General features: G+C 39.7%; 1 protein-coding gene across 4 annotated transcripts in view; it reads right to left on the bottom strand.

The window, feature by feature from the left end:
* The window catches only part of ADAMTS20 (ADAM metallopeptidase with thrombospondin type 1 motif 20), an 83,315-nt gene that overhangs the window by 39,965 nt on the left and 26,014 nt on the right, over positions 1-17,336 (bottom strand). For all 4 annotated transcript variants that reach the window (XM_083463226.1, XM_083463223.1, XM_083463224.1 and 1 more), the window contains exons 8-26: positions 17,143-17,248; positions 15,835-15,981; positions 15,245-15,386; positions 13,353-13,457; positions 10,688-10,833; positions 9,049-9,230; positions 8,816-8,952; positions 7,828-7,945; positions 7,003-7,098; positions 6,553-6,719; positions 6,317-6,446; positions 4,735-4,861; positions 4,203-4,413; positions 3,749-3,913; positions 2,967-3,131; positions 2,394-2,516; positions 2,174-2,281; positions 1,211-1,375; positions 672-962 (exon numbers count right to left, since the gene is read on the bottom strand). In XM_083463226.1, coding sequence (XP_083319352.1) covers positions 672-962; positions 1,211-1,375; positions 2,174-2,281; positions 2,394-2,516; positions 2,967-3,131; positions 3,749-3,913; positions 4,203-4,413; positions 4,735-4,861; positions 6,317-6,446; positions 6,553-6,719; positions 7,003-7,098; positions 7,828-7,945; positions 8,816-8,952; positions 9,049-9,230; positions 10,688-10,833; positions 13,353-13,457; positions 15,245-15,386; positions 15,835-15,981; positions 17,143-17,248 — 2,831 coding nt within the window. The remainder of the gene's footprint in view (positions 1-671; positions 963-1,210; positions 1,376-2,173; positions 2,282-2,393; positions 2,517-2,966; positions 3,132-3,748; positions 3,914-4,202; positions 4,414-4,734; positions 4,862-6,316; positions 6,447-6,552; positions 6,720-7,002; positions 7,099-7,827; positions 7,946-8,815; positions 8,953-9,048; positions 9,231-10,687; positions 10,834-13,352; positions 13,458-15,244; positions 15,387-15,834; positions 15,982-17,142; positions 17,249-17,336) is intronic.

Below are 17,336 nucleotides of genomic sequence, written 5' to 3'. Positions count from 1 at the left end.
AAGTACAACCATGGCTTAGCTTACAGCTGCACCGCAGCAGCAGGTCTAGAGGAGGAGGAAAGTGGCTGCAATCTCCTCTCTGGAAGACTGTATTTTCACTCTATGCCATCCTTCAGTTTAGAGCAAGGAAGGAGAACCTTGTTTGCACCTAAAATATAACATCAGGGTTATATATAGTTGTGGTGTTCAGTGAGGGAAGGGAAACATGTAAGGAAGATTACAGTATATGTGTTGACAGTTTGCATGTGGACACCTCTGGATCAGGGACCTACAGGATGGAAAAAGTGAACAGCAGCAAGATCTGTTCACCTTTAAAGCCCTAAACGGCCTCGGCCCAGTATAGCTGAAAGAGCGTCTCCACCCCCATCGTTCAGCCTGGACACTGAGGTCCAGCTCCGAGGGCCTTCTCGGTAAGAAGTGGGGTTACAGGGCCTTCTCGGTAGTGGTGCCTGCCCTGTGGAACACCCTCCCATCAGATGTCAAGGAAATAAACAACTATCTGACTTTTAGAAGATATATGAAGGCAGCCCTGTTTGATATTTTATCACCTTTTTTCTGTTGGGAGCCGCCCAGAGTGGCTGGGGAAACCTAGCCAGATGGGTGGGGTAATCATCATCATCATCATCATCAAATGTTTGCAGAAAAATGTACACAGACAATGATTTACTTACTGCTCCCCATGGTCCTGTTCTCCACTGGTTTCCTTGAGGAGAGTGGTGATTCCTTGAGTTTACATTGTCATGTGAATCATGGACCTTGTGTATTGGAGGATAATCCTGGTGGTTTGGATGTTCACGTGTATCCGGATTGTGGTGATAAACTGGCTGGCAGGGTGGCATGTTACATTCTTGTTCTTTTGCAGGGTGGCCTTCGGGATCACAGTAATTCTCATCAATTTGTTGATGGTGGTTGACACAGACAACTTGCCTTGTTACTATTCCATTACCACATGTAACTGTGCACTGACCAAAAATTAACCCAACATTTATGTGACACAACGTAAGAGGAAAAAGTGATAACCAATGATTAACAATTATTTTTAAAAATTGCAATTAACAATTATCTACATTTGTGGAACAAGGGCCAAAGCAACTCTACGCATGCCTCATCAGAAATTAAACATAGGAAGTCTTTCTACCTAGGTGTACACTGGCGTTCTAATATAAAATAGGAAAATAAAAAACAAAATGGGAAAAAGAGTAATATTTACAGGTGACCAGCTTCCAGATTGCCAAACACCACAGGGACTAAAGCAGCTTGAAAGTTCTTCGGGTCGTGGCAAATGTGCACAAAATGATTCTTCTGCTACTCTGCCATGACCATCCCGGCAGCTTACGTAACGAGCGCGGTTCCCCTTCCCACAAGATGCGGAACACTGCAAAGACAGACCAAAACCAGAATTGTACTATTCTAACCAAACAGGAACATACTCAGGACCCAGAGTCAAGAAACCTCTCCTTCCCTAAGATATTAAGTGTAGCTAGGGTATGTTCCTTAGTTAGGGATGGCATGCTAGTCAGCTGGGCGCCTATGGTCAAATACAGCCAAATATTCAATGAAGTCAAGAATGTCACTGTGTAGTTGGCAGTTTACCTAGATTATTTTCATTATGGTGCCACTTGTTAGCACTTGACTCCCTAGCCCTGCAGCTGTCAAGGTAAGCCATCCTGCACAACAGGACTTCTTATAGTGGCCTTGCTTGAACCCCAACCGGAACAAAGGACCCTGACCAGGATGACCCATCTTACTCGGACAGCAGGTGGGCTGTTCTATTACTGATCCTTGCCCCATGCCAAGTCAACCCCATGTTCTTGCTGTAAATTGCAGCCTGTTTTTTTTTTTTAACCCACAACTAGTCTGCCTACCCATTATTTTGCTCCTGGGGACAAGGTGTCCTATGCATGGTGCACAATTTGAAACAAGAGATAAGACCAGCGAACAAATGCATAATGTTGTACTATAAACATTGCAAAACAAATGGGCTAAATTAATTTGCCGAAAAGCGATGCAGGAGTTTTTCATCTCTTTTTCATATCAAGAGAAGACAATTCTTATGATCTTATCCTTATCCCAGTTTACTTATAGAATAACATTTTGAAATGGAGAAGTTTAAGTAATTGTGAAATAAAGAAGGAAAATGCATGTTTGATTGCACCATTGCAACATCACTCACTGGAGTCCATGATCCATATCTCCACTGAGCCGCTTTATCAGTCTGGATCACAGGAAGTGATGTTGGCCACAGCTTGATGGTCTCTGGACAAGAAGCCATTTCACATTTCTAAAGGTGACAAAGTACATTTTGGAAACATGAGATGGCTGGAAGGGTAGAATAAAACTCACTTAATTGTTATTTTTTCACAGCACTTTCTCTAAATACTTGTTTTGCTTACTTGGCTGTCTCTTGGACGAGTTGCAGCGCTGCACTCTCTGTTATCGTCCAAAATAGTTCCATAAATGCCAGCAACACATTTGACTGCACGCACTTGATATCCATGCCCACATGTAACAGAGCACTAAACACAAACAATTCCATAAAGATAGAACAGATTAGACTTAGGATCCACAGAGATAAATGGAAAATTCTTCAGTTCCAACTGTTGCTAACCATGTATTCCTCTTCTTAAATTTCTACAATGGTTTCCTATACTGCTTTGAATGAATTTGAAGGTTCTAGCTCTTGCCTTTAGAGCTCTCTATCTCCTGGTTCTCTCTCTCTATATATATTCTCTTTTCCCATAAGTTCCTCCATTGCCTATTTGTCAAATTCTCCACCTGATCCTCAAAGTCTTTCATCAAATATTCTTAGGCCATGTACAAAGACTTAGGCTGTAATAAAGATTTTTTGGAGCATCGTTAACCTCAGTGTACCTGTCCCCCTGTCTTCACAGAAATGGTTTAAGAAGAAGCATTTTAGTGGTGAAATGCTTGAAAATAATATTATGTAAAGACTTCTATGTACTCACTGCTCCCCAGGGTCCCATTTGCCAAGCTGCACATTCATTAAGTTCACATGCTGTCACTGAATGTGGCATAGAGTTTGGATCGCAGAAAACGTTTTCCAGTTGTTCGTCATTCAGTCGACACCATACTTGCCGATGCCTCATTCCCTTCCCACAAGTCACAGGACACTAGGCAGAGTATCAGAGATGGTAAAAGGATTTGAGTGTTATTTGTTGATTGATTCATGCAGCTTTTATATTACATCTCCTCCTCCAACAAGGCTCTTGGAAGTATACAAATCAAGTAATAAAATCTGCATGAGTAAAAATAAAAATCCTAACTTTTCTTATCACCCGCTATAAGTTCCTCACACTAACAGCATGCTAAACCTATGTTAATAGCACAAAAATAAAAAATCAGCAAATGGCCTTCTATGGGCACCTGTGGTCTCAAAGCGACATCTCTGTGATGCCACTCCCTGCCAGGTGTCTGACAGCTGTTTTAGAGGTGGGTGCCTGCCACTGCCACTTTTAAATGTGAGTCAAGCTTTGCTCCCATCCATGGCGGCCCAAAATGTACTGATTTTAAGTGAGGAGTGGGAGCAGGGCTAAGTAATGAGTTTGGGCAAAAGGAATTTAAGTTAAGAAGGGATCCTAGGATGGTAAGAACTCCAAACTCAGCCTAAAGGCGCAGTTCACCAGGAATCTCTGGCAATAAGAGACCCATTGGCATTCTGAGTATCCTTAGCACCGGGTGGAAAGGGCTTAATGGCTTCACAACAGTGAAGTCAATCTGCACACATTACCTCGCTCCAATCACTAGTGGTCCAGCTGGGGCACAAGAACTCGTTGCAGCTCTCCGTAATAATCTTTGGAAGTTCGTGACACTCTCTATCTGCCAACCGGCGGCCAAAGTTGTTCATACAAAAAGCTTCTCTGGTTCTCGCACCTCGTCCACAACTCCTCGAACACTGGTTTAATCGAGAAAAGACAAGAAACGTATCATTATAAAATAAACAAGTGTGTGTTAAGGAATAGAAGCACAGATGTGCATCAATGCATGCTTCAGGCTGAAAAGGATTTAGCATCTTGTTCTGTGGTTGTTATAAATTGTTGAATGCTTAAAAAAATTATTATGCTTGAAAACGGCCAGTGGTTTACACACGAACAGAGCTTTCTGTTGCTTATCAGAAAATACAGCAAGGCTACAGCACACTTGTTAATGCAAAAACGAATCATAGGAAGGTTCTAGATCTGTACCTCGGACCAATCTGTGTAATGCCAGCTTGTTAGAAGACAGTCTCCATGACAGGGTTCTCGGATTGGTGGTTTCTGTTGATCAGCACAGTATTTATCATCCACTGGAACACTCAGTCCCTTTGAAACAGAGTACTTCATACAGTGGATGTCTAAAGATCGAAACCCCGGGCCACACCGAGTTGAACACTCACTTTTGCCAGTGTTATGCCACCTATAAGTATAAACTATTATATAAAACTAAATATGTTTTAGTGTGTAAAGGTAACCTAAATTATGAAGGTCTTCAAATAGAATGGGGAGCAAACAAACAAACATTAAGCTTACTTTTTTATTATTTGTAATCGTTCAATGCAAGAAACAACAACTCAAGGAATTTTTTTAACACTTAAGGAAATCATATATAAAAAATCCAAACACAGTGAATTAAATGAGTTTGTGGAACACACACTTCAAAGTCAGAAAAGGAAATCCAGAATATGTAACAGTTTCAGTTAACGTTAATCTAGTCATACAATTTGATAAATGTTTGTACCTTAATTCACATTCTGTATTACACTGTTCTGTTACGGCTGTGGGACGGGTTATATGCTCACATCTTTGGTCAGAGACCACCAAATGATCACTCCTTCGTATGCATGTAACCTTCCTCCTGTGAAGACCTTAAATAAAAGGTTTAGAAAAAGTTAAAGATGAGATTTAAACAGGATGAAAGGAGATTTTATTTCAGGCTTTAATCTCATCAAAGCTTAATCTCATCAAAAATTGCAATAAACGTTTTAGTTCCCCTCCCCATCTAACCTTCCTTGTTCACTTCAGAGAGCTGACAGTCTCCAACATCAGGGAAGAGACTCAACAGTGGTAAAATTGGGGTAGCCATGAGGAGTTTGATTCAGAAGCTTTCACCTCCATTTGAATTAAACACAGCCTGTCATATTATTTGAGCCCAATATGTGGTTAATCTTACCTATGGTTTGTTTGAAACAGACACCAACCTGTGAGTTATGAAGCTGTTGTGTTTAAACAAATATTGGTTAACATCAACCACATTTTAGGACTGAATTACCTACTGAACTGCAGTTAATTAAAACCAGTGAAAGCTGCCCATCTCTTTGCAGTCTTACCTTGAGGAGGAAGGGAGAAGTGTGAAAGTGAGAGGCTCAACTTGGGTCCATTCCTGCCACACTAGTAGTTTAGCACAACATCAAAACACAGGGATCGTACATATAATTTGCAACTTAGTTATGAACAGGACAGCATTCACAAAATGCAAATTTTCTTGCATGGACATTTCATAAAGATGGGAGCTTTTCCCTAAGCTTCTTGGTATACTGAACTAGAAATGTCATTTATTTTTATTTTTAAAATTTGTTTTTATTGAAAGATTCTCATGGATAACAAGGGTACATACAACATCTCTGTTTTCAATTCATAAGATCTTTTCTACATGCCAGTTACATTTGGGGTGAGACACTGCTGTGTTAAGCATTGTGAGGTTGGGAGGAAAGAATCGATGAGTGAGAGGGGGAGAAAGAAGGAGGGTAATGTTATTTCAATCTTTTGTGTCTGGAGGTTCTTTATTTGTCTGTCTGTCTGTCTGTCTGTCTGTCTGTCTGTCTGTTTGTTTGTTTGTTTGTTTGTTCTGGTTGGTGGTAGAGAGGTTGGGAAACCCAGAGCACAGTTGGTTGCATTCAGTGAATCACAAAGAGTTTTGTTTGTGTATGGGGGGGGGCGGGTTGGGTCAATTTAGCCAAATCAGTCTACATACTGTCAGGGGAATTGTGTTGCTGTCTTGTATATGTAATAAAAGGAAGCCACACAAGGGTGAAGGCATCCTCTTTTAGTTGTCCCCATTCTAGTAGGAGCATCATTTCCGATCATGTTTTCATTGTTCCAAAGTTTTTAAAGTCAGAATTTCCTTGCTTTTAAAGAGTGAATCTTATGAAAATTATGACGGCGGTCTACCAAGTTGCAACCTACACAAAACTATGTCTCACACACATTTCCATAATCAAACCACAGCAAGGTGAAAGAGAAATAAATATAATTTACAGCAGGTTACGACAAGAAATTTTGAAATATCTTTAAAATCACATCAACCAAGAAAACGACAATACCTTGACACATTTTGCTGCAGTCCTGCCAAAGCCCATAGGGGTCCCATATAAACAGATCATGGCCTTCTTCTACAGGAACATTGAATGAATAGCGAATGTCGGGGTTGTATAAATTCCCTACGCACAACACCTAAACAAAGATGTTTTAAAAACTGTTTTTCAATGAATTTTTCCTCACTCCTGGTACATAAAAAAAACGCAAATGCATACTGTTAATTAACATATTGAAGATTCACCTGCAAAAGAATCTCCTCTTCCAGCTGACCAGTGCTGTTTATTCGCTCCACTGTGTTGTTTGACCCACTGTACTCAAAATTAGTTCCGTACATACTGATTTCTTTTTTAGACAAGCTCACAACAAAATTTCCATTCAGGAAAAAATGCCCCTGAGTGTTGGATAATGCTATAACAACATTAACAGAAACAATCACCATTAGTGCATCTTTACTTCATACTTACATGCATCTTGCACATTTGTAATGATTTAATTATTGCTAGGGAATTACGATATGGAACATTAAAATAAATTCCAAGGTTCAAATAATTGTAAGAATTAATTTGAACCCCGCAGTGGTAAAATGCCACTGAGTCAGAGTGACATTATGCAAAGGTGTTCAAGAGAGTCTTAGGGCTGTTGGATTTCTCATAGGGAATGAAGCCAGTAACGGATTATCTGAAACACTTACCAAGATAGTTGTCGTCTTCTGGCTTCCCTGAATAGCTGTGCTGATGTATGTCGAGGTTTGTTGCTCCTATGGGAATTTTTACTACAATGTTATAGCCTAGAATATAATTAAACTTAAATTAATCCTATGAAAGATTATGCTTGTAAACAATAAACTTCCCAAGAGAAGTGATAAACCTGAAGAGAAATTAAAGCAGCTTTTTGGTTTGTTTGTTTTTGTTCCCTGCCAGAATAACAAGTTACCGCTAGATCATCACTTCCAAGGAGCAACAGAAACAATTTATTCCCTATATAATATTGCTTTGTTTATTAATTATCTTAATCACAGGCCATAACAACAAAGACAAAATAAGAAAAAGAAAATTATGTATCTCACAAGTAAAAACACAGCATTGGTAATGCATGTTTGGGTTAAAGGTGGGCCCCAGGTCTGAAAAAAAGTTTAGAACTACTGATTTAAACCATTAAAATATGTGGCACTATACTAAACTTGCTCATAACACTCCAACAGCTTTCCTTTCTGTAGCTGGGTTTGGGAATGAAAGTGATGTTAGAAATAAATAAGATTATAATATAGGGGTTTGAAAATACAGCCTTTTTTGAAAGGAAAATATGTCTGGAATAGTGGACAGCATTGTGGAATGTAGAAAAAACGATTTATGCCAATATTTATTATTTTAATTTTGAATTGTTCGAATTTGCTACTAGAAAAACACAGCTGACTGCACACACACAAAATCAAACTTGAGAATCTGTTTGGCATATGAAAGCCAGTGTCATATGCAATTAAATATGTAAATAGATAGATGGATATCAAGAAACATACCATAATGAGCGCTATTGAAAGTTCCTGCAAGAGTTCTACATGAAGAATCATCACCACCACAGATTCCACATTTATCTCGCCTTGCCTTAGAGTTTAACACATGATCACAGCCTGCTTGCTATGGAAACATGTCAAAATGTTTTTAAGTACATGCAACAGCATTCAATTTACAGGTAATTCAAACTGCTCATTTTAACCTCTCATTCCTCACACCTTGCAAGTAATAATTCATTCAACAATTCTCATAATCAATAATGCAGTTGGTGCTGTGTTGCAACAATGATTAGCTTTACTAGTCTATAAAAGAAATTTCCAAATGAACGAGCACACCAAAACCATACTTCTAATTCAAGTGTGTTACGACAACAAAATACCAAAAGCATAGGTGTGCTGGATTGTGTCTAGGAGCATGTTCGAAACAAATGGAGAGGTTATGCTCAGGGGAGGAACAAACAGAAGCGGGGATGTGGCAATAAAAAACACCCACCAACATGTCATCACACACATCATCTGTCTGCAAATGGTTTTTTGTTTATTAATTAGATTTTCCATGCTCAGGGAAAATTCAGGTTTAATATAAAAAGTGTGTGGACTGGCATTTTTATGATGACAACATCATATGGACATTGCTGTGCATGTATATTTGTGTGTCTGATCTGGAAGCTCCCTATGAACTTGATTTTGTGGGCAACAGTTCACTTAATACCAATTCCAGGATGTCAGTTTTACCAACTCCAACTAGGTTGGGTGTTTGTTTTCTAATGACCACTGTTTTTAGCACTATTTGTACTTCTCTGCCTTTCATTTCCCTCTGACTTCTCACTGTTTACAATTCCACTTCCCAACAATGCACACATATGACATCTGCTGTAGTTCATGAAAGCTTATGCCATAATAAATATGTTAGGACTTTAAGGCACCACAAAACTCCTTGCTGCTCTCAAACAGTTTCCAAAAAGATTTGTGTTGTTTTAGTGAACTCAATTACCCTGCATAAGCCTTGCACACATATATCATGGGTGTCCGTTCCACATGGAGTACCATCAATGACCCTGTCTTTCAGCTGATAGTAGGACGTTGTGCCAGAAACACGGCAAAAAAGCTTACAGCGATCCTTTGTAGAAACTGTTGGGACAAAAAAAGCCAAGTATGTTTTTTGTCACTTGAGAAATTATACGCAAATGAATATTTAGTTTAAAGAGGAAGTTTCTCATTACTTACTGCCACTGTATTTTGGAAGCCAGCGCACGGTAGATGTTAGCCCATTGATGTTGAAATGTTTCCCATCAAACTCGGAGCACTGCTGCTCCCGAAAATCTTTTCTGCCTTTGGGACATGAATCAGTATTACAGGATCGAAATTTCATCCTGCGGCCAACGCAGTATTGTCCTCCATATTTTGGCCTAATGAAAATTGCATTGCAAGCATGTTAAGCAGAGACAGAGAGTCATATTCAAAACAAACTTTCCAAAGAGATCTTACTGACTTAATCTAAATAACATGGATGGCTTTAAAAGACGATTGGATAAATTCATGAAGGAGAAGGCTATCAATGGCTAGGCTTTGCCTGCAGAGGTAGTAATGATCTGAATACCAGTTGCTTGAAATGACAGGAAGGAAGGCTGCTCTTGTGCTCAGGTCCTCCTTGTGTGTTTCCTACAGGCATATGGTTGGCCACTGTGAGAGCAGGAGGCTGGACCAGATGGGCCATTGGCCTGACTCAGCAGGATCTTCTTAAGTTCTTAAGGTGATGGCCACCACTGCATAGCTTTAACAGACTTCTATCACAACACTATAAACAATATTTTCAGAACTAAACTACACTGGTGTTGTTTTTGTTTATTTGAATACACACACACACACACACACACAGCCTTTCAATTAAAAATTTCCACAGCAGCTTTCAACAGGTAATAAAACACATTGCAAGCATGAATATTTAACACAACTTAACAGCTGTAATGTGCATCATGGTGGGAATACAATTGCAAAGTGAATGGGAATTAAATGTAAAATGTCATCATTGCATAAGCATGCATTTTTACAAACCCCACCACATTATTCTAAGGCTTCACTATCCACTGCCAAAATGCCAGGATTAAACACACCAACTATGACAATATATACAATAAAGATAGCTTACGTTTCATTTGGCTTTGAGTAATGCACTATACATAATTTCTGCCTTTAAATTTCAAAAGATACATTGAAATTATGATCCAAGTATGGTAATGTGTCTTTAAGAGCTCGAACAGGTATGCTACTCTTGATAGATGATTCAAAGTATAGCAGTTCGAAAGCATACCAGTGCAGGTACCGCTGCGGTACCACTGCGGTGGGAAGGTAAACAGCGTTTTCGTATGCTCTGGCACTCATCACAGTGTCCCGTTGTGCCAGAAGCGGCTTAGTCATGCTGGCCGCATGACCTGAAAAGCTGTCTGCGAACAAATGCTGGACCCCTCAGCCAAAGTGAGATGAGCGCCTCATCCCATAGTCACCTTTACCTTTTACTAAAGTATAGTCATGTGTTTTTAAGAACTCAGAGGCAAACAGCCTGCCTGCATCTGACTAAACAGAACAATAAAATTGGGTTCCAGATTAATAGCATCTGTTGTGTGGCCTAAGGGGTTGAGAACAAGCTTTGTGGTCCACCACTCACCTGTTCACATGGGGCAAGTAGCAATTCCTTCCAGGTAAAGTAGGTGGTTTTAAGTAAGTTATAATGGAAAGGCTAAACAGTATGGCATTATCTGATCCGGTATGGAAACCTGCTATTAATTTATTATTGCTTTCAGAGGACTAGGCAGAGTAAACATAGTCTCAATGGACATATATTTAAAATGAAGAACAAAACACATACTCTGGCCGATTACACAGTCTGGTTGCGCTTTTGATGCCACCTCCACATGTTCTGGTACATGAGCTGTAGGGTCCCCAGGATCCCCATTCTCCATCTACAGGGAGCTTTTCCTTTTCTTTGCTTACACAAATCCCATGCCGGCAATGCTGCTCAATTAACAAACATAACAAAATCATCAAAATTAGAAAAAACCAATTCAGTGTGCACAGACTCTGATAAGCAAATAGGAGAACAGGAATTGATATCAAAGAAAATTGAATCGGTGTTAGAAGATTACTGTGTCATTTAAACACTATTTAACGGACTTTACTTTCAAAATACTATTAACAATTCAGGAATCTGGAAAGTTCAGCATCTAAGCTTTCATTTATGCATTTAAAGGAGATGTCTAGCAATTCAAAAGCAATCTGCTCCTAGTATCTTTCATTCAGAACATCAGAAAATATGGCAGTTGATATTTTTACACATACACTGTGCAATGAAATAAGCATGAACCCCAATTTATGCTGATCAGAATAGAAAGCAAACCTAAAACATGTGCAATAAGATGGGCCTCCAATATGCAACAGACTAAAGGAGTTTATGTGTGTAAAACTAGTGTTTATGCACAATGGATTTGTTCCTAGGAAACATGGGACAATAAGAAAACCAGCTGTTTTCATAGCACTTGTAGAAACTTTTTCATTTTCCACTCAGACAGGATAGATTTCCTGCTTTCATTCCAAATTAAGGGGTTTATTTTCAGTATGGTGTGCAGCCACACAATCTACCCATAGCATGTGAGTAGACGATGGAGGCCTTATGCAACCATGCCAGTCCAGGCAGAGGGCAAATAAGGTACCTTTATTCAGGGGTGCCAACATGGTGACCTCCAGCTATAGCTGGACTACACCTGGTATGGCCCCAACTGCAGCCACTGAGAATATTCCCCCCTTACTCCAGACAAACTTGTTTCAGCTCTTGGTTGTTGGCATCAAGTTGTCTTGAGTGACAATGCGAAAGTGTGCCATTGGGGGTCAAGTCAAACCAATGCTACAGTGCCTGCAGTGGCTGTAGAAACCAATAGGACACAGAGAGGGGCCTCACCTTCTGATCTTAAGAGAGTGGACAGGATAATATGGCATGAGAGAGCGAACTGTGTAGCACATGAAATAAAAGTGGAGTTAGTTTTATATTTGTCTGGAAAGACGATTCTGGAATGTTTGAAGTTATACCTAGAAATATTGTACTAATATGGCCACTTCCATAGAACGGGAATAAGCCCATGTTAACATGTGGGATTTAATAGCTTATTCGATAAAGATGTATCAGATTTTTATGCTGTGCAGCATCTCTACAGAAGAAACGAGATGAAGTCACAGTAGAAAAATTACACACCAGACCTATCCCAGATGTTCGTGTCATGCAGTTTTTCTTCAGCCTAGCAGTGCTTGTGCTTCAGATATACTTATTTTATTATTTATATATCAAGCAATGCACGCAAGACTTGTAATCCATGAGCACAAATGCAAAGATAGGAGTCCAAATTAAAGGGTAAGAAGAGCCATCTCCACTGATAATTAAAGCTGTGATAATAAGGCCTTTTGCCACAGGGTATTACTGAAGCAAGTACCCCGATTTTAGGTTTGTTCAGTGTATTTCACAGGAAAATACTTTATGAAATGTTAACTACTGTGAGAACAACTATGCACTTCCCACAGTAAATTCCAGTCATAAATCAGCTGCTGTCTGTTCTGGAAACAAGGAAAGGGCAATGGGATTTCCCCCCCTTGGCGATTAGGTCAGTGGCTTTAACACAGCAATTGCCTTCCCACTCTGCCAACTGCCGCAACTCCTTAGAGAAACCATCCCTCTATTCTAGCCATGCACCTCAGAACACAGCAAGCTATAGGGACAGCCTGAGCTTAGAAAAAATATTTCCACAGCCACTCCAACCATTTTTGTTGCTGAGGAGATCAGCTGGAGATTAGCCCCTGTACTTGTCCCTGGAATATAACGCTGCTAATGACTGCCACTCGTGAGGGCTGTAGACTACCTTCAGGATGCTATAGGAATAGGATGTCTCTGAAATCTAGTTGATGCCTTCAAATACCAAAGTTCACTGGTGTTCACAGACAAGGCATTCATTCACTGGGACAACAAAAGAATGAGAGGGCTATTGTGGGCTTCCCATTGGCACCTGGTAGGCCACTGTGAGAAAGAAGATGGTGGACGAAATAGGTCTTTGGTGTGATTACCCAGTGTAAGGACTCTTATGTCTCTGCCATTGTCTGGACTGGGTACAGGGAAACACTAGACCAGATTGCTTTGCACTACATCTAAACTGCTGATGGGTTTAATGGCTGCCTTCTAGTGGAAAAATGGATTACAGCAGGAAAGAAGATACTGTTTCCCTCCAATGGAAGCATAGATACGTTCTGAATTGTTAATTCAGAATTGCCTTCTACATCACAATTTTCATGCAGAGGAGACGTCCAGCAAGGCACTCCACTAATGAAAAATCAAGATTGATTTCTTTCAGTATTATTGGTATATATATATATATATGGATGTAACAGCAGAGAGATAAAGGAGGGCATGAAGACATTTGAAGATAAGGATAGATCTCGATGTGGACAGAAAGCCAGTGATTTAAGGAAAGGTAGATGTGGAAAAGAAATCTTACCATTCCATGGCCACATTCTGTTCCATCGGCCAAAGGCATGTGCTGCGTACGGCAACCCTTATGAATGCCTTCTGCACTTGTACACCACAAACGTTTGCATTGTTTCTATCAAACAAACAGGATTTACTTTGTTACATGAGTAAGACTTATTTTTCATCAATCTATAGATGCAATAGCCCCAACTTAAACTATGTTTTGGTTTTAAGCTACAGGGCAGGCCTACTTGTCAACTGGGAACAACCCCAGGGTGTCAAGAAGAATGCAACCTAAAGATAAGGATGTTTTACAGGATATTTAGTGGTATGCAACAAAGTAGATCCCTTAGCACACGGCACTGTCCCAAAATTTGCTCTGGAGGGTTGTGAGAACTCTCAGAACAGTTGTAGGAGAGAAGGGACTGGAGAGGGAGGGAAATTCCATTCCACAGCCAGAAGTCCTTGCACTAGCAAAACTAAATCATTAGATGCCACCCATGTGTCCTGAGTTCAAACACCAATATTCTAATATATTGAATTAAAAATGAAGTGTGCATACATTCTTAAATGTGTCCAAATACTTTCAAGGAGCAACCAGGAAAAGATTGTGGTCCTGTTTACATTTTAAAGTGAAAAGCCCTATTTGAAACATGGACCATTCATCTTGAACATGATCCACATGTATTTTGTACTTGGATATCTGCATGCCAAATACAATCTTGTGGTGAGTGAGGCTAAGAAATCTCTAAATGGTCATTTTAGAAGGTACTCAGCCCACTAAAGGTTATGGGTATCCTAAAGTGCATAGGAGTTTGGGGGATCTTCCTCTTCATGGCCAAAGCAGGTGGATCAGCTGCAGAGGCCTGTTTTTGTTTCAGCTGCAGAAACCACAACAGCTGTCTCTGCTCCAATGGTGGTTGGAGGGAGAATGGGCATATCAGGGATGTGTAAATGGATTTAATCCAAAGCCCTCCCATTTCTAACATGCCCTCAAATAATGAAGTACTCCACTTTAGGATTGGGATACTTATTTCCCCTCCCCAGTGGGACCAACAGGAGTTTCAACAGAAGAAGCAGGGGATGAAATATGCTTCTTCCACATTCTGTCAGGCAAAGTGAGTCCATTTTTTATTATTATTTTGGATATGACAGTAACCACTCAGTCCCCCAATCTGGTAGGACTGGTCTGTTATTAATTAAGTTTACATTATAAACTTTTGGTCTTGAGCTAAGATCCAAAGAACTACACTAGGTAAACTTTAAATTCCATTTTGGAATCAAAGAAGGGGGAAGAGGAAGGAAGGGAGAAATCTATGTATCTGATAATACGTCTCTTTCTTAGCTCAGTGTGATTAAGAAGTATTCACAAAATACATTTTGATTACGTTTAGATTAGCTTTTGTGGCTTTGCTGCCCCTTTACTATCAAACTCTATTTCGATACTGCATTTCAAGAAATATCTTACTTCTTCTGAATATTGCCCATAGCAGAGGAATGAACACCTCTACCTTGGCAACATTTTTTTAAAGATGCTACTTTATCATTTTATTTATTTTTTCATTCTTTTATCTTCCTGCTAACCTTCCTTTATTACTGATTACTGAGTTAACAGAGTTGATGCATTTTGTTTCCATTAAAAGTATTCATTAAATGTTGTTAAATATTTATTTCTAGCTCCTCCATTACCTGGGTCACTAACAAAAGAAACAATTAAAAGCTAATAGAAATATTGTGGTATGGCACTAAAATGCAGGATACATGTGTTTTCAAGGACAGAAAAGGCAACAAGGAATTACAAATTAAAGAGGGGTGCCAAAAACATTTTCAACCATCTTCTCAGGATTTCAAGATAATTTCAGCAAAGTTTTGAAGTGTTATGCAAGTATTATAAATTGTGTTTTGCATTACGTAACTTACCATGTAAGGACATACTTGTGACCCAGGTCCAAACATAAGCTCACACTGCTTGTTCACATCATAGAGGGAACCAGGCAACTGAGATTGAAAGTCATAGATTCTTCCATTTGGTTTGTCAAGAAGGCATTCCCCATAACCAGTGCTATAATAAACAAACAGAACTTCTCTTAAACGACCCATTGCTTTTGACTCAAACATACTTTGTAAATAAATTTTAGGACTGGGGTTGATTTGCTATGGCGCACTGCTATTAAAGAATTCAACTTAATGCAGTGCTATTACAATAAATCAACTCTGGGTTTGTGAATTGATGCATAACCTATTTTCTGACACAAAATAAGCACATGTTCAAATGTAATATAGTTGTGTTCTAAACTATGATGAATTGTTTTTACCTTTTGTAAGGAAACCCCAAAATGTTAATTTATTTGAAGCTTTTCTCTTTCTCCCCCTGCCCCTCATTTAACACCTATTTTAATAAAATTAAAGGTTGAAATTCTGCATGACAGAGAAATCACACAAATGCCCACCACTACAGCGTCCATGTGCTAAACATATGCAGGAGGTGGATGGACTGGAACCATACTTACTCAAGAAATTCAGTAATGTACTTCTCACTGCATTTTGACCAAGTCCATGGGTTTGAATGGTAGTTTAAAGTCGGGGCCATTACATGATATTGATGTTTAATCCCAACTTCTTTACATTTAAAGCTATCATCATGGGGAACATTAAACCTAATGCAAATACAAAACAAATTCAGAAAGAGCCTTTTACTTTTCAATAACGATACGAGCAAACATTAAACCGATGCATCGCCTCATTGATTATGACAGCACTTGAATAATATAATGGTGTTTTAGGGGTTATTTGCCTTTCTAACAACTCACCTATGGAAATATATAATTTGAATCTCAGCAATGTTTTTAGAAACTGGGAATTAAGATGTTGCAGAGTAAGAGCTGTGCATATTTGGGGGCAGAAAGTGAAAAGACACAGGCGAGTCTCAACACAATAATATTCTGGCAAATTCCTAGCATGGTGGGGCAGCAGAGCTCACCTGACCTCTGGCCAGTCACATTGCTGCTGCTTATCAGGAGGTAAAAGTGGGGAGGAGGCAATGGTAAGATTGGCATAGTACAAACACACTGGTGGAGCCACTCTACTGCTCCCACCAGCGCATTTACATCTCACTAGCCTTGCCCCTCCCACTCTACTTCCTGGTAAGCAGCAGCAATGCAACCAATGGTCAGATGAGCACTGCTGTCTGCTACTTAAATTTATTTCAAAATACAGTGGTACCTCAGGTTAAGTACTTTATTTGTTCCGGAGGTCCGTACTTAACCTGAAACTGTTCTTAACCTGAAACACCACTTTAGCTAACGGGGCCTCCCGCTGCCACCGCGCCGCCAGAGCATGATTTCTGTTCTCATCCTGAAGCAAAGTTCTTAACCTGAAGCACTATTTCTGGGTTAGTGGAGTCTGTAACCTGAAGCGTATGTAACCTGAAGTGTATGTAACCCGAGGTACCACTGTATGCCAGGTTTCGATGTTAACCTGGAGTAGCACAGTGGCCAAGATATGATACTGAGTTGCATCAGAAGGCCAAGATTCAAGCTATTCTCGGCAACACCACTTGTCACGACACTGAGATATCTTACAGTGTTCTTGTTGGAAATCAGTAAGATAATGTACTGCATATGAACCACTATGAACACTCCCAACTTTAGAGTCTAAACTGCTATATGGATGCTAAGTATTAGTATGTAAATACAGCAATTCCTTGCAAGCTCATGCTTTTTCAGCCAATCATGCAGAGGCTTACCTGCAAAATAAAAATACTGTGTCCCCTATGTAAGGCAAATGCAAGATTTACTTGGTAGAAAAGACAGACTTACACATGTCCAAGTTCATGCGCTATTGTGAACGCAGCACTTAATCCATTTTCCTCGCTGATGGAACAGCTACGCAGTGGGTCACACATTGTACCCAGTTCAGCTAAACCTATAAAATGGAATTTGTTACCTGAATGCGAAACAGGTTATATAGCAGCAGTGTTGTCTTCACAGACAAATGCAGGCCTAGGACTGTG

This window comes from Podarcis liolepis (assembly GCF_965112155.1).
Source record: "Podarcis liolepis genome assembly, chromosome: 10".
In the NCBI taxonomy this organism is placed as follows: Eukaryota; Metazoa; Chordata; class Lepidosauria; order Squamata; family Lacertidae; genus Podarcis; species Podarcis liolepis.
The sequence above is the reverse complement of the archived record's forward strand: the minus strand, read 5'-3'. Positions and strand labels throughout refer to the sequence as shown.